Source organism: Solanum verrucosum, unplaced genomic scaffold (genome assembly GCF_900185275.1).
Source record: "Solanum verrucosum unplaced genomic scaffold, falcon-dt-bn FXZP01000125.1, whole genome shotgun sequence".
Classification (NCBI taxonomy): domain Eukaryota; kingdom Viridiplantae; phylum Streptophyta; class Magnoliopsida; order Solanales; family Solanaceae; genus Solanum; species Solanum verrucosum.
Genome location: NW_026019923.1, coordinates 438,259 through 459,365, shown reverse-complemented (window position 1 = coordinate 459,365; position 21,107 = coordinate 438,259). Strand labels below are relative to the sequence as shown.

At 31.3% G+C, this 21,107-nt stretch overlaps 1 protein-coding gene and 1 long non-coding RNA gene across 4 annotated transcripts in view; one reads left to right on the top strand and one right to left on the bottom strand.

Moving 5' to 3' along the window:
* LOC125823576 (phenylalanine ammonia-lyase-like) overlaps positions 1–20,829 on the top strand; it is a 44,770-nt gene extending 23,941 nt beyond the window's left edge. Inside the window, exons 2-3 of one of the 3 annotated variants that reach the window (XM_049502946.1) lie at positions 18,586–18,676; positions 19,069–20,829. In XM_049502946.1, coding sequence (XP_049358903.1) covers positions 18,586–18,676; positions 19,069–20,818 — 1,841 coding nt within the window. In that variant the 3' untranslated portion in view covers positions 20,819–20,829. Of the gene's footprint in view, positions 1–18,209; positions 18,677–19,068 lie in introns of those variants that run through there. The other 2 variants (XM_049502935.1, XM_049502940.1) reach the window with 2 other exon arrangements.
* Positions 6,229–6,962, bottom strand: LOC125823822 (uncharacterized). Its single transcript, XR_007442733.1, has 3 exons — positions 6,826–6,962; positions 6,384–6,664; positions 6,229–6,276 (listed from the first exon to the last, which is right to left on the bottom strand). It is a non-coding gene; the product is annotated as an uncharacterized LOC125823822 (long non-coding RNA).
* Positions 20,830–21,107: the final 278 nt, after the last annotated feature.

Sequence of the window (21,107 nt, the reverse complement as noted above, 5' to 3'; positions counted from 1 at the left end):
CCATCTTTTATCAAAATCACCTGTTACATTCAAAATGAGGGATTAAATGTCAGCACAAAATCACATTAAGTTATACAACACATGATATATCTGTTAGCAAGTCTAGGATCTATAAATTAAACAATCTAACTTTACAATAGGCACTAAACACAGTAGCAAACAATGTAACGCTAATAATAGAAGCACTATAAATCACATGGCCAAGACATTTAACTTTCAATAAACTTACATATTTTTTCCTTCTCAACAACAACATACACAGTGCAATTTCACAGGTGAAGCCTGGGGAGGGTAGGAATTTTATAACAAAAGGTTATAGCAAGATTTTCTGAACCCGGAGAGGCTCCAAGCTAACAAAAAGATTCTATAGGAATGTGAGGAAGCAACTGCTAAGCACTGATGGGGTTGCGAAGTGTTTTTAGATTCTTTTTTGATCTTCTGTAACGTAGATCTGGAAACCATTATAATAAGTTCTAAGGTAGCCATTTTGTGAAAAGAAATAAATTAAAGAGAAAGCGGACAGAGACACCAATTTCCCTTTTGAAAATAACATAACAGATGCACAATGCAACAAAATTACCCATAGATTATTATCATGAATTGTTGTTTAATTGTGTTCTTTAAGCTCTTATTCCATGTTGTTCTGTTTTTTGGCTTCGGGGGGAGAGAGTTTATTCTCACCAAGCATTTCCACTATTAAGCTTCACTTGGATTTTGACAAACAATATTTTTATTCAAAGTTAACAATGTCTTGTAAGATTCTTTTGACAATTTTAACGTTGGGACTTAGGACAGGGTTACACCTCCAACCAGTGTGGGCATGTTGGGTATATGTTGGAAATTTATATACCTGAGCAATGATGGAAAAGTGGTTGCGCAATTGCATGTGAAGAAACAATTACACAGGCTTTATCTGCCAGAAGCTAAAAATGATAAAAAGCCAGAATCGAAAAGCATTCCCCTATGTTTAATGAAAGCCATTAGGAAAAAACTCAAACAAATCAACAAGGAGAAATTACTGAAGAGAGTTGTATAATAGTCATATAAATCAAGATAGGCAAATAGTTCTACCAAACAGGTTTGTTTCACAAGTTTTTAATTAGTAACTGTTATTTCGTACGATAATTTTTTATTCTATCAGTTTATGGTGGTTATTCCAACAAGATTAATCGAGGAAAGTACATCATCTATTAGGAACTAAAAATGAACACAATAGTCTTCAATGATAACAATCATTATAATACCAGAAAGAATATATTTTCATTTAAGTGATAAAAGAAGTACCTGTAAAAAGATAACTTTTAACTAACCTGCTATCACAGGAGAAACTATTTTCAATTTCCACAAAAGAAGAGGAACACAAGGCATCCACATAGCAACATCAGAAGCTTGCAAAACACGACATTCAGTGGCAGCAACAAAAGAGTGCAAAAAATGACCGTTTTGAGAACCACAACAAAAGTGTTCCAACTGCAATTCAAAACAATAAAAGATAATGTGTCTCTGAATCGAATTCAAAGAAAATAAATTCAAAAATAAGTAAATCCTATTTATATTAGTCAATTACAAAGATGAAATTTTAAACCATGTACAAAATAATTTAAATACCTTTTAATTCTTTTTCATGGGAGGATTTTTCATTTCCATGCTATGTTTGTGGGTGGAAGGATTATATTTATTTGCCATGCTTGGATATTCTTTTTCCCCTGAACTAAGATGTTCAATTGTGCGCTTTTTCGCATTTGTAACATTGACAGTCGTAGATGTCATTGGTTTATGAATTACATCTTGTTTCTCCAGGTAAGACAAAATGAATAATTTTTGTGTTGCATCCATTTTTTGTGAATAGCCTTTTCATTTAAATGTTGAATATCTTGCCGTTCAATTGATCTTCCACATTTTGGAGCGATAATGTTTCTTTCTGAAAAAAAATGATTTTTTTTTTAATAATAACAAAATCATTAATAGTGTATATTTTATGTGTATAATAATAAGAAAATAAAGCGAACAGACAAATAGAAAGAGATTGAATATTTTTATTAAAGTTGTTTTTAAAGGAAAATCAATATCTCTATGTTTATGTATTTACATCTGAACTGAAATTCAATATTTAAGGTCTTTCAACCAATCGGAGTCAAACATGCAACAATTCTAAAACGCCCACACCTATTATGGTAGGTACGCATGACAGTTTATGCACAAAGCGCTCAACCAATGGGTAATCATGTGAGATGGATAAAAGCCAAAAAAAATATATACAATGATAATATTTTTATAAAGAAGTTGACTGTAAACAGATAACAAAAAGTATAAGTTAGGTGCTGGAGAAAAAAAAACGAACATAAGATATGATGAATTTGATTGAAAGAGTACATTGAAACACTTTACAGAAGGAGACGTTGACGACATAATGTAAGAGATACACCCAAAGTATGTAAAGTTAAAACCTCTTTTAGAGTTAAGGCATGACCTAGAATCACATGTTCCTACTATAATTTTTTTTTAAACTTACATGATACATAAAAATAGATTTTATTACAAATTTTTTCATGCTAGATTCTAAGCTTATAGAGTTATAGTATCCTTTTCAAGTTAAGGAAGTCATATGTTCAAGAAGTAGGATGCAAGTAGCTCATAAAGTAATAATTGCTAATGAAACTTTTTTGTAAAAAAGATGGAGTTTTATTCATCTGTGAGTTCACTTCTTTTTATTTTAAAATCACTCTCAATCTACAATGTCTTTTTGTTTTTTCTCAAATTTCTTGTTGTTGTTTTTTTATGTCTAAAGTTGATGTCATTATTTGTTTTGTCTTATATCTTCCCAATTTAATGGTTAAAGTGAAAAACTTTTGTATGCAACTGCCGGTCTTTATTTATGGTTACATAGTGATCCTTTAGAGAATAACACTTAGTACGTGAATTTCTTTGGTTTTAGGATACATAATAATTAAGACTTGAGGTATCGCTTTTACGACAATAATGTAAGAGATACATCAAAGTATGTAAAGTTAAAACCTCTTTTAGAGTTAAGGCATGACTACAATCACATGTTCCTACTATAAAAGTTTTTTACAACTTACATGATACATAAAAATAAATCTTTATTACAAAGTCTCTCATGCTAAAGTTCTAAGCTTATAGAGTTATAGTATCCTTTTCAAGTTAAGGAAGTCATATGTTCATTAAGTTGAAACTCTTAGAAAGTTAGATAGTATATTTTTCACGTAATTACAGAAAGTAATTGGTCATAGTTTAACTACATATATACATATGATTAGTAATCTTAAAATAAGTAATTGATAATTTAGTCTTCATTAGCTGTTATAAGCCAATGGGCAGACTTTTAGGAGATTATTGACGGAGAGTTGAACCTTAGTGTTCAAGAGTAGAAATAGAAACAATGAAAATACAAAATCACAACAAGTTCTTTGTGATTATTTGGTGAGAAAATAGTGATATGTACCTTGATGAAGCAAATTTCATAAATTCTTCTGAAGTGAGTTGCAACATTTTCTCTACAATTTCATCCGAAACAATAGCTGATGCAAAACCGTTGTTGTCCTTAATAGTAACTATCAAATTGACATCTGTTTTGATAATCAGATGAAAGAATAAAAAAAATAATGGTTAGTTAAGACATTTATATTTCTTTAAAAAGAAAATAAATATTTTTAATTAGTTATTATTAATTTTGAAGAAAGAGCAAATATACCTAGGAATAAGAGGGGGTTGTGGATGGTGGAAACTTGTGCAGTAGATTTCCCTTCGCACGTATATCGTGAACAATTGGCTTACCAATTTGAGCATGCCAAGATACTAAAGCGTTGACTTGCAAGGGACAATTCAACCTAACATTAAATACTTGTCCTTCAAATTCAATATACCAAATAATTTTTGACTGTAAATAAAAAATATAGAATAATTATACTTGTTGTTTCCTTACCGGAGGTTGTGATTGGATGAGCACAGATATAACTCACCTCAAATGGATCAACATAATAGACCTATTGGAGTTGTACTTTTCATCTTACAAAGCAACAAGCTTTGTTTCAATTGTTTTGATCTATAACCAAGTAAAATTATGAAAATGTTGTAGAAAGATTAGGAAAAAAGAAATAAAAGTGAAATTGTAAAACTTTGTGATTGTAATAAGATTTAAAGATGTGTTTTATGGATCTCAAATAATTTGGAATTTAGTGCATTAAATAAAATGTATATTACCGCGCTTAATGCGCGGCAGCCTGTGGTATGAAGTTGCTCGTCAAACCAACGAATCTATTCAGTGTCCTACGTGCATTGTGAATATGTATTTTAGTTTCATCATTATATTTTTCAAAAAGAAAAAAAAATTATTTGCACTTTTACCTGAAGTGATTTCCCAATTCTCCTAGCAAGAATGTGATCATGAAGTTGGTTGAAAAGTTTAACTCCCTCATGATCTATGAAATTCCTCCCAAAGTGTCATTTTGTGGTTTTTTCCTGCATATGTTTTTGAAGGATATTTTCAAACATTAAAATAAAGTTACAGAAGATATGTGATATTGTAAAACATTATAATAATAAAATTAAGTCAGATTATACAAATACGCGAGTGGCCTAGAGTTTGTTCCTAGTTGCTCTCCAATTGGACATAGAGGAAGATCAAATGAAGATAGACAAAGAATTGAGGACAGAACCAAGAAACATGAAAAAGATAACGAGGAACATTTGCCAAATTCCTTCCAGGCAGCCAGTAAGCCTTGGCTATTTCATTTTCATTGGGTATCATTGTGCCCATTTTTAATGCTGCATTTATATCCAAGTAAGGTAAGGCTGTGAATGTGGCTGCAATGAGCTTGTCATTGTTACCAGTGGAGGAATTGGTACTTTGTTAGCACAGTCAAGGTGAAATCTTGTCAAGAGTTTTATTGGAGGCAGATGCTATGGCGATTCGCTTTTGCCAAAGGAACAAGTCCTAAGCAGATTGGGCTTACATGCCATAGGAAAAATACTACCAAGGAACTTATGGATGCATATATTAAAAGGGAGATTATAAAAAGAATGTTTGAAACAATTCATCAATACAGCAGTGAGTTGCTTGTCTTGATAACATAACTGTTCATCCTTCAATCGGCGTGTGGGAATCTTGAGTATTCTTCGCGCAAGGATCCTGATGAACCAAAAATGGTGGTTAGAACAGAAGCTATGATGATGCTATGCATACAGAATTGCTAACGGTTGCTGAAAAAGGTAAGGAGTCAAGGAGCGAACAACGTTGAGAACTTACAGAGGGGTTACTAAGAAGGCAAAGATCATCTTGTTAATTGAAAAATTAAGCGAGGAGCATGATGGACTGCAATTTACTGACGTACTGATGAAATGATTTGGAGATACAATGGTGAAGATCAAAATTCAAACATATGGCAAAGAAACCACAATGTGGGTGATATAGTTTCCAACAATTATAGAGTTGGTGTATGAAGGTCTATTAGGCCATCATAGCCAGCTTTGTCTGAGAATATGCGCTAAAATAACTTGTTAAAGCATGAATAACAAATATACAGACAATCTATTCGTCATCGACTCGTAAGACATAAACAGTTTATTCATCACACGACAAATTTCGAACACAAACAGGTTTACATGTATGGGTCACAAACAGGTTTACAACCAAGAGGAGGTAAATAAATGCTAAACATATAACGTTTACATGTTTGACAATATGTGATTTCTATATATATATATATATATATATATATATATTATATTATACTTATAGCTTGTCCATGACAATAAACAGTGGCGGATCCAGAATTCGATGATCGTGGGTGCTCAATTCTTTTAACAAGCCAAAAAAAAATTCTTTCTAGAAGTTTACTACTAATATTTTTTATAAATTTAATAATAAATGAAATACAATAGGAAAGTGGAAAAACAAAAAGATATATAAGCAAAATTTTGAAAAAGAAGTCAAGAAGTTTATGTTGGCTTTTTTTCAACAAAAATAGATGTTGTCGCAGGGGCCTCGAACCCTCAATGAAGGGCACCAGCGCTCCTAGAATCCTACTTCAGAACCACATCGCCATGGAACACTTTGTTTAATGGGTGCTGAAACAAACATTATATAACATTTTCAGTATTTTCTATACACATATATAAAGTTTCCGTCGGGGTCAATGGGTGCTCGAGCACCCAAAACTCTACATGTGGGTCCGCCCCTGACAATAAACTCTTGAATTCATTTTCCAATTGCAGTCTTTGTTGAAGGACTGCCATTAATGACAATGGCAAGTACATCTTGCATTAAACAAAAATAAAGAAAGAATAATTAGATCATGAGAAATATTCTATTATATTAACAATTAGATTTTATTGTAATAATAATTAAATAAATTTATAAATACCAAATTCAAATTCTTTGGATTGATACTCAAAAGTGTTAAATGTGGTAAGAGTTAGTCGTGTTGGTGGTGGTAATGGATCCTCTGGAGGTTTGACCTCTTCAACTGGTTCAACAATGGTGTTTTTATCGAGTGTCCAAATGAATTTGTTAAGTGGATTTTCGTATCCAAGAGGTGGTAATTTCACATGTGCAACAGATACCAAGTAAGTCTTGAAAGGAGCAAATTCTTTTTTCAAAATATGTTATATCAGTACTGAAAATAGTGGCCTGAACTTGATTCTCCTGTAAAAGAATTTGTAAAGTTTGATTAGTTGTGTAAAATTTAAAAGTTATCTTATTATTTTTCATATTATTAAAGTAAAATTATAAAATGATGGATTATTTAGTTAACGCAATTAAAGTTAGGTTTTTAAAATCAATAATATATTAATAAAAATAAATACCTCTTCATCTTGCAGAATTAAGACTTGGTATTTTGTGGTTTTATCTTTGTTGTCCCTTGGTCGACTTTTATCAACAACTTGGACTATACAGGTCCAATCTTTAGTATCGGGAGTGATCATATTGATGGTATATCTTTTGCCATGTTGAAATATCTGCAATTAAAATACATTATAAGAGGATAAGCTAAAGGTAAATGTATAATGAAAGCAATATATATAATAAAAAAAAAATAAATAAAAATAAATATATATATAGTATAAGTAAGTTGTATATGAGATTTACCATTGCAAATTAAAGCACAAAGTTCAAGAAAAGGCCTTTTCAATAATTTCATTATAGACAACATTATATGTTGAATGATCATCATTTTCGTCAATTATAGGTGGTCTAATTAATACTTTACATTGTGAGAACTTGTTGCTCTTGATAAAGCAACATACAATTGTCCATGAGAGAAGACAGGTTCGCGTAAATATATACCAACAAAATCTGTCTTGAGCTTTATTTATAGTCATGGCAAAACATAATCGTAGGAAATTGTGTTCTCTTAAAAGGAAGAGGCAATTTTTCATCTTCTGAAGTCATGAGTGGTATTCGTGGAATAAATACATGTGTATTTTTAAAATCACCGCTAGATATTGTTGCACTAATAACATGAGGTTTAAAATCATTACATATTAAGCGTGTCCCATTGCATAAACCTTCACAAGGATTTAAATTTCTTAATAACATAATCGGACAATTTTTCTTCAAAGTTAATTTGTATGGAGGTAAACCAGTAGGATTTAAAGTGTGTAAGATATTCTTTGATCCTTTGGATCAATAGTTTCATCTATAGCAATATACACTTTTTCAGTGTTTGGAAATTGAGAGATCAACATGTCATTTATTTCATCAACAAAATCATTTTTAGTTGTTAGAATAGCACGAGAAGTAATAAACGAAGTTTTTGTACAACATGTGTATAAATCAGGATAAGTATTTCTAAAGAGAAGATTTAGAGATTCTTTTTCAGAAGTAAAAGGAATAATGAGGGAATGAGGAATTTCAATTTTTCCATGGTCATTTGTTTTTTCTTTTCCATCACCAATTCTCATTAAATATTCACAAAATTCAGGATCTTTAGTTGCACGCATATTCTTCGATAACTGTAATTTTTCAAGTTGATTCCAAATTTCAGAACACAATAAACTTTCACGAATAAAATCTTCTTTTTTTCCACTACGAACAACAGGAAGAGTTTGTCTGAAATCACCACTAAAAACAACTATTTTACCACCAAATAACGTATTTGTTTCCATTAGATCTCAAGTCAAATGCTTCAACCATTTTTTTTTTGCCATTGAAATTTCATCCCACACAATTAATCGTGCATCTCGTATTAAAGATGCTAGTGAACTTTGTTTACTAATATTGCAAGTAAAATTTTCATTGACATCAATAGGAATTTTAAATCGAGAATGAGCAGTTCGACCTCCGGGAAGAAGTGAAGCTGCAACACCAGAACTTGCAGTTGCTAAAGCTATAAATCCCTTGTGTCTTACTGTAGCTAATAAAGCACGATATAAAAAACTTTTACCAGTTCCACCAGGACCATCAATAAAGAATGCCCCAAATTTATTTGACAATACTCTATCAAGAATAATATTGTAAGCCATTTTTGTTCAGTGTTTAATTTATTTTTTAATAATAAATCTTCCTCACTAACAATGATATTTCTTTCGTAATGAACTTCTTTAGCTTCTCTTGCTATTGATGAAGGTTTGATATATTCTGAAATTAGTTCAAATTCATTAATGTCACGACCCATTGAATGAAGAATATCATTAATGTAATTTAATACTTTATAACGTATTTCTCTTACATTTAAGTTGAACTTTTTTTGAAATCTTCAGACATTGGGCTTTCAAATCTTTCCCATAATTCTCTAGGATTTGTTGGATTACAATAAATCAATAACATAGCAAATAATTGTCTTAAACTGGATGGCATTTGATAACTTGCAGCTTCAGACATGCATTCTACCAAATTATTATCACAAAGTAATAGTTCTCTTTTTTCTGCAGCTTCTCTAAATGAATTATATTGTACTCCATTTACAGTTCGCAGATCTTCATATGATTTTGGCCCTCTTACGTTCATTAAAAGAAGTCTAAGATAGTATCTTTCTCCTTCGGTTGGATGACATGTCACTACACGTCCAATAACATGACCTCGTTTACGACGTGTCCACATTTTATTTGTTGTTGACCATACAAAAAATTCACGATATAATAAATTTAGGTCCATAGCTTCTTTGTTTGATTTATTCATTAAAAAAATTCAGTTAACATTGTTTTTCTTATCATGGGATTACTTGCAACTAATATGGGTACTTTTGAAGGAAACTGTTGTCCATCAAGATGTAGTTGTAGATGATATACACTTGGACTCATTTCGCTAATAGGAAAAGCGAATATTCTCCATGCAGCTTCAGGTGGTGATACCCACCTAGCAGATTGATATTCTTTTATTTCATCTTCTCTAGGTTTACATCATTAGTCTGTATATGAAATGTTATTTTATCATGTCCTTTACAAATGTATTTATAAATGTTACTTAACATCCGAACAAATCTCTAATTTATATGGCAGTTGAATTTACAAAGTAAATATAGATTGTAAGGAACAACTCATGAGTTATCAAGAAAGTGTCCTCTAATTTTCACACTTTTTCCTGTACTTCGCCTTCTATAAATTGGGTATGAATTTTTTTCCTTTAGTTGGTTCTACAAACTCTTTAGGATACTTATTTTTACAACGTCCTTTTTTCTTCATACAAGAATTTGTTGGATTCAAATTACCACAATGACCATGTCATGTGTTGTGTAACAATGAGTATAAATAGAGGATATATATTTTCTATGATATTTCAGCAATACAAATCGATCATATGCTTCTGGAGTTAGTAATTTGTAATTATCATTTAGTATAATAAGAAAATGAGCATGGGGAAGTCCTCGTTTTTGAAATTCTATTGTATACATAAATGCTGCAACTTTACCAAATATATGCCTTTTCATTATATCATTTTTTAATTCTTCTACTTTTGCTCTAAACACTCTACTAACCAGATCAGGCCTATTTTGTACCTCATCAGTTGATATAAGTTTTTCTTCTATTTCAGGCCAAGAAGGATTACATGTTATAGTAAAAATATATCAGGTTTTCCAAAACGTTGCACTAATGCAATAGCATCCATATACCGTCTACGCATATCTCTTGGACCTCCAGTAAAGCTAAGTGGAAGTATGCGTTGTTTCCTATATGTGAAGCTTCTCTTTCCCCCTTACGTAAAACATCCAAAACTCCATCTAATACATCAGTTCTAATTAAATCTTGATTAAAAGAAGCAAAGTCTAATCGTTGGCTTTCTATTTTTATCTATTCATTCTACTACATATTGTTGGAATAATCTTCCAGCATGTAAGACTATATTTCATCATCTCTTATTTGAAGTTTGTAACAATAATATTCACGACAAGAAATAGTGTCTCGTTTGTGGCTTTTGTTTTAGCATAACTTCGGCTTCCATGTTAAGCAGTCCATCTATTGAACACATATTTTTTATACTTGGTAGTTGTTCTTGTTCACAATATACTTGTGTTGACGTTCTTGAAGAACACTTAATTTTCTTAATACCACAATGCCATCCACCTTGACCATACGGATATAGCAATGGATATTGCAATGGATCATAACAACCGTAATAATAATTTACCAATTGACTTTTATCACTTTTTGTATATATTCGAATATGTGGTGTAAGAATAGAATCAGTAATATCTTGTTCTACCCATATTCCTACAACTTCTGATACTGTTGGTAAGTTTATATATACGCTGATCTATGCCAGAATCACACTTAAGTGCAATATAAAAATCAGATAGTTGTGGAACATCTACTAAAGATTTTAAAAACATAGAGTATGGATTAATTTTTAATATTTCCATCAGAGTTCTCACAACATACTCATTTAATTTATTTGAACATGCCATTCGATTTCTTAATTCATTTTCACTATCAAAGAAATATAATTGAAGATTTTTTCCTTTTTTATCGATAGGAATCAAGTCATTGATGAAATGATACATCTGACCTTGAACCCTAAAAGTATAAATACCATTATTTCTTTTTGCTAATTCTTTGTCATAAGTTACTCCAAGAGATGTGAAAGCAAATGTATTATTGTACGTTCTAATGTAAGTTCTAAAATGTTTTGATAGCTCTGTATTTTCCAGATAAAGGTTCTTTAAATCTATTGGAATCTCATGTGTACTTAGTTGAACAGAACCATTGCTACAGCAAAATGCAGGCTGTTCATATTCAAATTTTATGGCTTTACAAAATTGACAATTTGATACTTCTTTTAATTTGATATAATTAATTTCTGATGGCATAGTACTACCTATTTCTGGTAGGAGCAACATGCGTTGTCTCATAAGATTAGAACTTTGTGCAACAGAAATAATGGTGGAATTAGAAGATGATGCAGTAGTCAAATCATTATTCATTGAACTTTCAGATAAGTTATGTTTTCTCATTTCAGCTCTCTTTGCTCGACGGCGTGCCAGAAGAATTTCTTTTTCCTCAGGTGGCATCAATCTATATAATTCGCGTCTCCTAGCATTTCTATCCGCATTTGATTTTTGAAAAGCATGCACATTTTTATGGTTTCTATTACTTGACATCTTTGGGATCAAAATAATTTTACACAAAATAATTATCTGGCAAATAATAATAATAATTTTAAATAAGGGATTAGTTGAGTAATACTTACCACGCACTTAGAGAAAAAGTGAAACACAGGAGCGAACAACTACCGCAATTAAAAAAAAATAAAACATACAAAAAATGTAAGGCTGATTTAAATAAGGGATTAGTTGAGTAATACTTACCACACACTTAGAGAAAAGTGAAACACTGGAGCGAACAAACTACCGCAATGAAGTGGAAATTCTGTAAAGTTAATAGCTCAAACCATATATTAAATAATATAATAGACATGTTTAAAGAAATAATTTTAAAATGTAAGGCTGATTTAAATAGTAATGCAGAAGAGAATATGAAATGAGAATAGTGAGGCTAGCTTTTGTCAGCACTAAGCAATAGGATGTTATCATTTCTAATTCATTTTAAAGTTACCAGCTAAAGAAGAAAATAGTGAGGCTAGCTTTTGTCAGCACTAAGCAACAGAATGTTATCATTTCTTATTCATTTTAAAGTCACCAGCCAAAGAAGAAAACAAACAACAAATAGTTCATTAAGACCATGGACAAGCATACAGCTCTATCCTATTTCATAACTGTTACAACTAAAAAGAAGTATCCCTCTCAATTAAGGCTGCAGCATAAAATTTAACTGGAAAAATGTGTTACACACTAACACGAATAAAAATAAGCTTGGGTGATCAGTTACATACACCAAAATTGTACAAACTGTAAATGGTTGATTTCTAACAGTTGTCTATTGTGTAAAATTCTACATGAGAGATAAACAATTAGAATGGAAACTTCTTAGTCATAATACATTGGCAAAATGTCGACTACATTCTCTTAGATAGAAACAAAATGCAGATAGCATAAACCAATGCAGAAATCTCAGAACGAACCACGAGTCATCAAGCATCACCCCTAAAAATGACAACCTATATGAACTTTACAAAGCACAGCGGTGTCCCAAGCCAATAAATGTTACATTTTTTTAGATAGATTCACTAATATAGCCAACTTTCAATATATCATCTCCACACCACCTTAATAATGGTGAATGTGTAGAGAAGATTCATATAGGCAAACTCAACTAAAGTGATGTAAATACAGATAAACGTGCTAATCCAACTTTCTTGAAATCATAATTCCTAACAGATAGCTATGTGAATAATAAGAAGAAAAAAAAGATAAATATATGAGAGAACGACAAAAAATTTGATGAAGAACTTACCTGAAATTTAAAGAACAGAAGACAAAACAAACTTGATATTACAGGAAGATGAACTATCTATGAGAAGAGAAGATGAAGAGTTATTTATATGTATGATGGAAATTTCTAGACAGAAGATATTTTATAATTGTGTGTTTAATATTCAGCCACGTGGAAGGGGTTTAATGGACAAGTAAAAAATTATATTTTATACATAAAAAATAAATTAAATATCAAGCAGAGTTAATATAATATAAAACGACAATTATACCCTTGAATTACCGCCTTGTTAGTTTTTTATTTATTATAATTATTATAATAGTTATAATTATTAATTACTATTTATTATTTATTATTTCTTTCATTAGAGATTGACAAAATGAATGAAGCATACCAGAGTTTAAAATTCAGTTGAAGAAGATGAGCAAGTCTCTATTGATGATGATTGTTGATCATAAAATTGTCCTGATGTTAAGATCTAAAATGAATAACAGCTTTAACTTCTGATAAAGAAGAAGAAACTGAAAATCTTATTTCTGAATCTGATGAAATTGAAAAAATGGAAAGCACGAAAAGTCAAAAATATAGAACTTTAACGATAGTGATGACGTCGTTACCGATGGCCGCCTTCACCAAGCTTGTTATATTCTTCATCCATCTAAACAAACAGAAAGAAAATCAAACCTTACTGACACAGACAAAACCAATATCAAAAACCAAAAAAATACAAACATGCAGTCATGAACCATCACCAAATCCCAGAACAAGTGTACAAAGCATTTGGTATAGTCCACCAAAATTTCCAAAAGAAAAGAAGAGAATCATCTAAACAAACAAAAACGAACAAAGATCAAAGCTTTATGCATACATTAACACAAGCACAACCACCAAAATGCCAAAAGTCCAAAACCAAGTACCCCTGTCTTAGCACTTGGTATAATCCAACAAAAGCTCTAAAAAAGAGTCATCCTATCCTAAATCAGAAAATGCGAATCGATTGACTGTTGCTGGAACAAGAGGGATGGAAGAAATTATGCTTTTAGAATCATATTTGAGCAAGTATTTGTGCTTGGAATGTGTTGAAATCCTTTGTTTGGAGTGTGAAAGATTGAAGACGGATGGTTCTAGAAGATGGAAGAGAAATGGGTTTAGAAATCTTGCTTTTGGAACTGAGATTTGTCATTTTGTTAGTGTAAAATGTAAAATTACCTATTTGCCCTTCTTGCTTTTGGAATAGAAAAATCTATCCATTTTTTAGTGTAAAATTACCTATTTGCCCTTGGTCGTCCTAGGCTTCACTCTTCTATATAATAGAAATATTTTTTCCCCTTTAAATTTGACGATACTATACATTTTTTTGATGATGTCTAAACTTTTATTTTATGATACCTTTTTCACTTAACGAAAGGTCAAAGAGGTCCACTTGCCTTAAAAGAGAATAAAATCAACTCGGCACTTGAGTCTCCCTCTATGATGAATCTTTGAATCCACAAAATTTAATCAAATAAAAAATCCTCAGAAAAAATCATGAACATCGATACCTATAAAACTGATTTTGGAAAATTGGATTTGAATCGATCCAAATTATTAAACCGAGGGATAGGGATAATTTTGAATTTTTTTTATATAGAAAATCAAATTGCCCAAAGATTTTGGAACTCATACGTTAAATCGTAAAGAAAAAAAGTTGAAATCAACTTTAAAATTTCAATTTATCAAAAACTCAATTTCAAGAGAACCCCCAAACTTTGAATTTAAAAACAAAGATTTTGATATTAAAATCATAAAATCATAAGTGGGTAATAAAGGAAGGGAGTTAAAATCACTTATCTAATAATCTTATCTTGAAAAATCTCTTTAAAATTGTCTTCCTAGAGCTCCCAAGGTCCAACAATGGTGAAATGGGAAAGAAACCCCGATTTTAGAATTCAATAAACTAATATATGCTCTCCGCAGTCGTAGTCAAAGCCCCACGACGTGGAGACCAGCTGGCTAACCCTTTGTGATCGCGATCAAAGTTTCACGAATGCAAAGGTCTTTCAAACCCTTTTCCCATCCACAAATGTGAAGGGTAAACACCTCGACCCTCCGCGATTACGGTCAAGGCCCGAAAAAAGGAAGCGACTTTTCCCGGAAGAGCAGAGGCTTGGCCGGCTTGGGACAGGCTTGCTTGAGCGGATATGCGAACAACTCTAAATAGAAAAAAAAAGACTTTTTTCCGCGAACACGGTGGCTAGACCACAAGACCCTTCCTGAACACAGCTAATTTAGCTCTAGAAACACGAAGGAGACACTAGACATCACCAATACAACATACACTTAGACACCAAATTCACCAAAAAGGACCCTCAGAATTTTCAGAATCTTGTGCACACAAGTTAGATATGTTACCCAACCAAATTCGACGTTCTGAACTCAATGGAATCATCGAAACACAAATTTGAGGTCTCATTGATCCAGCACCCGTTAACGTCACAATAAACTAACTTTCGCCCAAAAAGACCACAATGTCCTCGGAACCTTTGAAAATTGAACCAAGACATCGCCTGGCTTAAAATTACCTCCTGAATCCAATCCAGGAGTCCGAACTCCAAATATTGATTAAAGTCAACTCTTGGCCTAAATTGATTTGAACTTTCAACTCAAAGGCTCATATCACATAAAGACTTTAGAACTGAAAACGAGTACCGAAATCCCTTAGGCTTCCAACTACCTGACGTGATAATTTTTCTCCTTCATTACTCCCTTGCTCCGGATGCTTTTTGAGGATTTTTTGAGCAACCCTTGTCTATTTTCTCCTTTCAAAAAATGAGAGAAAAATAAAAGATGACACATTAATTAGGTTGAAGAATGTTTGTCAGCCCGCTATAGCGCCGCCGTCATAGCGGGAAGCCTCCTGCTAAGGCAGGCTAAAGTCATCCTAGCCCAAAAATCAAGTTGGGACAAAATCATCGCATGCTCAAATTTTTAAAAAATTTTGCGCTGCACTTTTGAATTTTTTGTTTCGCACGAGATGCCTTTGAATAACGACAAATCGGATCATTACATAATCTTCTTTTCTTTTTGATTTTTTCTTTAAGGAGATTAAAAGGGACTTCAAATAAATAAACATATATTAATTAAACACGATGAAATGAAGGAAAATATAAAATGTTGCGGCAATTCTTAAACTATGTATTGACTATCCTTAAAGGGATATATTGACTAATCCTGAATTAATCATAGATTTCAATTTTTCTCACTTTATTTTCTTCAAGTCTCTTTCCTAGACAAAGCCATAAATTTTCAACTAAAAAGGTCAAATTTTAAAATATTTTATTACAAAAATATACAAACAAGAAAAACAAGAAGAAATTGCAGTAACATAAAAATCACTTGGTTTGTACTATACAGTAGTTTTTAAATTTGGCACATACTGATTTTTGACTGATTAATATTAATAATATAAAATATTGACCAATATAAATAAAATTTATTTCTTTCAGACAAAATTCAGAATTTAATAAAAATATATTATACTTAATAATATTGACCAACATAAATAAATTTGTATCTTTCAGACCAAATTCAGAATTTAATAAAAATATATTATACTTAATAATATTGACCAACATAAATAAAATTGTCTCTTTCAAACAAAATCTAGAAATAAAAATATATTATACTTAATAATATTGACGAGTATGAATAAAATTTATTTCCTCAGACAAAATTCAAAATTTAATAAAAATATATAATACTTAATAATATTGACCACCATAAATAAAATTTGTCTCTTTCAAACAAAATTTAGAAATTAATGAAAATATATTATACTTAATAATATTGACCAGTATAAATAAAATTTGTTTCCTTCAGACAAAATTCAAAATTTAATAAAAATATATTATACTTAATAATATTGACCAACATAAATAAAATTTGTATCTTTCAAACAAAATCTAGAAATTGATAAAAATATATTATACTTAATAATATTGACCAATATAAATAAAATTTGTTTCTTTCAGACAAAATTCAAAATTTAATAAAAATATATTATACTTAATAATATTAACCAACAGAAATAAATTTGTATCTTTCAGAAAAAATTAAGAATTTAATAAAAAAATGTTATACTTAATAATATTGACCAACATAAATAAAATTTGTCTCTTTCAGACATAATCTAGAAATTAATAAAAATATATCATACTTAATAATATTGACCAATATAAATAAAATTTGTTTCCTTCAGACAAAATTCAAAATTTAATAAAAATATATTATACTTAATAATATTGACCAATATGAATAAAATTTGTCTCATTCAAACAAAATCTGAAATTTAATAAAATTATATTATACTTATTAATATTAACCAATATAAATAAAATTTTCCTCATTCAGAAAAAATTCAGAATTTAATAAAAATATAATATACTTGATAATATTGACCAATATAAATAAAATGTGCTTCCTTCAAACAAAATTCAAAATGTTAAAAATATATATTATACTTAACAATATTGACCAACATAAATATTTTTTTGTCTATCAAACAAAATTCAGAATTTAATAAAAATATATTATACTTGATAATATTGACTAATATAAATAAAATTTGTTTCCTTTAGAAAAAAAAATCAAAATTTAATAAAACTATATTATACTTAATTTATTGACCAACATAAATAAATTTGTCTCTTTCAAAAAAAATTCAGAATTTAATAAAAATATATTACACTTAATAATATTGACCAATATAAATAAAATTTGTTTCCTTCAGGCAAAATTCAAAATTTAATAAAAATATATTATACTTAATAATATTGACCAACATAAATAAATTTGTCACTTTCGGACAAAATTCAAAATTTAATAAAAATATATTATACTTAATAATATTGATCAACATAAATAAATTTGTCTCTTTCAAACAAAATTCAGAATTTAATAAAAATATATTGTACTTAATAATTATGTTGACCAACATAAATAAATTTGTCTCTTTCTGACAAAATTCAGAATTTAATAAAAATATATTATACTTAATAATATTGACCAATATAAATAAAATTTCTTTCCTTCAGAGAAAATTTAAAATTATAAAAATATATTATACTTAATAGTATTGACCAACATAAAAAAAAAATTGTCTCTTTCAAACAAAATTCAGAATTTAATAAAACTATGTTATACTAAATATTATTGACCAATATAAATAAAATTTGTCTCTTTCAAACAAAATCTAGAATTTAATAAAAATATATTATATCTAATGCTATTAATCTTCCAATGACCATTATTTTTAGTCTTTTCCTATCAACTCCCCTCTCACATATTTTATTTACCTAACCATCATTTGTTCCTCTCTATTTATACTCACCACAACAACAACAAAAAGTTCTATAAGTTCATAACATCTTTTTTCCATTTTCTCCTAAGTAAAATTTCTCCATTACAAATCTAGACATTTTCTTGATCCAATGGCATCATCAATTGCACAAAATGGACATGTTAATGGAGAAGTTGTAGCCATGGAATTATGCAAGAAATCAATTAATGTTGATGATCCATTGAATTGGGAAATGGCTGCTGATTCTTTAAGAGGGAATCATTTGGATGAAGTGAAAAAGATGGTGAATGAATTTAGAAAGCCAATTGTGAAACTTGGGGGTGAAACTTTGACAGTTGCACAAGTTGCATCCATTGCAAATGCTGATAACAAAAGTAATGGGGTCAAAGTAGAACTTTCTGAAAGTGCAAGGGCTGGTGTGAAAGCTAGTAGTGATTGGGTTATGGATAGTATGAGTAAAGGTACAGATAGTTATGGTGTGACTACTGGATTTGGTGACACATCTCATAGAAGAACAAAAAATGGTAGTGCTCTTCAAAAGGACCTTATTAGGTAAACTACTTTTTCCTGTTATATATACACTCACAACGTAAAGAATTTTTATATTTTTCGTATATATAGCTTATCGACTACCTTGAGTGCTCCATCTCGGGCAATAGACATCACCACTCTATTGAAAAAGTTTTTTTTATTTTCTTTTGAAGATGAAATACATTTTAATGTTATTTGTTTTCTATCTATAACATTTGGAACCATAGTTGATTATAAATTAGCTAAGTAACAAATTCGATTAATTGCATCATCTAAAATTAAAAACAACACATGTTTAAATTTATTTATACGTGTAACACAAATTTAGACTTTGAATTTCAGATGAACTCCCTCGGCCCCCTGATTGGTAGAATTCAGTTCGAAATCTAATCTTGATGACATTGATTTTGCAGGTTCTTGAATGCTGGAGTTTTTGGCAATGGAACAGAATCATCTCACGCATTGCCACATTCAGCAACAAGGGCAGCTATGCTTGTTAGGATCAATACTCTGCTTCAAGGCTACTCTGGCATTAGATTTGAAATTATGGAAGCAATTACTAAGTTGATCAACAGCAACATCACCCCGTGTTTGCCCCTTCGTGGTTCGATCACTGCCTCGGGTGATCTTGTCCCGTTGTCATACATTGTTGGTTTGCTCACTGGCAGGCCTAATTCCAAGGCTGTTGGACCCAATGGTGAGAAGTTTAATGCTGAGGAAGCATTGCGCGTGGCTGGTGTTAGTGGTGGATTTTTCGAGTTGCAGCCTAAAGAAGGACTTGCACTTGTGAATGGCACAGCAGTTGCATCTGGTATGGCATCAATAGTCGTGTTTGAGTCCAACATTCTTGCTGTTATGTCTGAAGTTTTATCAGCAATTTTCGCTGAAGTGATGAATGGAAAGCCCGAATTCACAGACTATTTGACACACAAGTTGAAGCATCACCCTGGTCAGATTGAGGCTGCTGCTATTATGGAACACATTTTGGATGGCAGCTCTTATGTTAAGGAAGCTCAGAAGCTCCATGAAATGGATCCTCTTCAAAAACCAAAGCAAGATCGTTATGCTCTCCGAACATCTCCACAATGGCTTGGCCCTCAAATTGAAGTCATACGCGCAGCAACTAAGATGATTGAGAGGGAGATTAACTCAGTGAACGACAATCCATTGATCGATGTTTCAAGAAACAAGGCCTTGCACGGTGGCAACTTTCAAGGCACCCATATTGGTGTGTCCATGGATAATACAAGATTGGCCCTTGCATCAATAGGGAAATTGATGTTTGCCCAATTATCGGAGCTTGTGAACGACTATTACAACAATGGGTTGCCATCTAATCTCTCAGCAGGAAGGAATCCAAGCTTGGACTATGGTTTCAAGGGAGCTGAAATCGCAATGGCTTCTTACTGCTCGGAACTTCAATTTTTGGCTAATCCAGTGACTAACCATGTACAAAGTGCTGAGCAACACAACCAAGATGTGAATTCCTTGGGCTTAATCTCAACAAGGAAAACCGCTGAGGCTGTGGACATCTTGAAGCTAATGTCATCAACCTATCTCGTTGCGCTTTGCCAAGCTATCGACTTAAGGCATTTGGAGGAGAACTTGAGGAATGCAGTTAAGAACGCAGTGAGCCAAGTAGCTAAGAGAACTTTGACAATGGGTGCTAATGGTGAACTTCATCCTGCAAGATTCTGCAAAAAGGAATTGCTACAAGTTGTGGACAGGGAATACCTATTTGCCTATGCTGATGATCCTTGCAACTCCAACTACCCTTTGATGCAGAAGTTGAGACAAGTCCTTGTTGATCATGCTATGAATAATGGTGAAAGTGAGAAGAATGTGAACAGCTCAATCTTCCAAAAGATTATAGCTTTCGAGGACGAATTGAGGGCTGTGTTGCCTAAAGAAGTTGAGAGTGCAAGAGTTGTTGTTGAAAGTGGCAACCCTGCAATTCCTAACAGGATCACAGAATGCAGATCATATCCATTGTACAGGTTGGTGAGACAAGAACTTGGAACAGAAGTGTTGACAGGTGAAAAAGTTCGATCGCCCGGTGAGGAGATTGACAAGGTGTTCACAGCAATGTGCAATGGACAGATCATTGATCCATTGTTGGAGTGTCTCAAGAGCTGGAATGGTGCTCCTCTTCCAATCTGCTAGGTGTTTGTCAAGTGCTATTTTCCAAATTCAGTTTTTACCTTATGGTGAATTTACTAGATATGTTTTGAACTTATTATCATTTTATTTCCTTTGGGGCTGTTTGTTAGGAATATGCTGTTATTTCTTGGCATGACATAAAAGAAGCATTAATGGTCACTTTTGGCCTTTATAACAATCATCGTCCCCAATTTTAAACTATACCAAGGTCAATAAATGGAAAGGTTGTTAAATCTTTTCTTTAATTTGTAGTTGAAGTGTTGTAGTCTATTACAAATTTTATTTTGGTTGT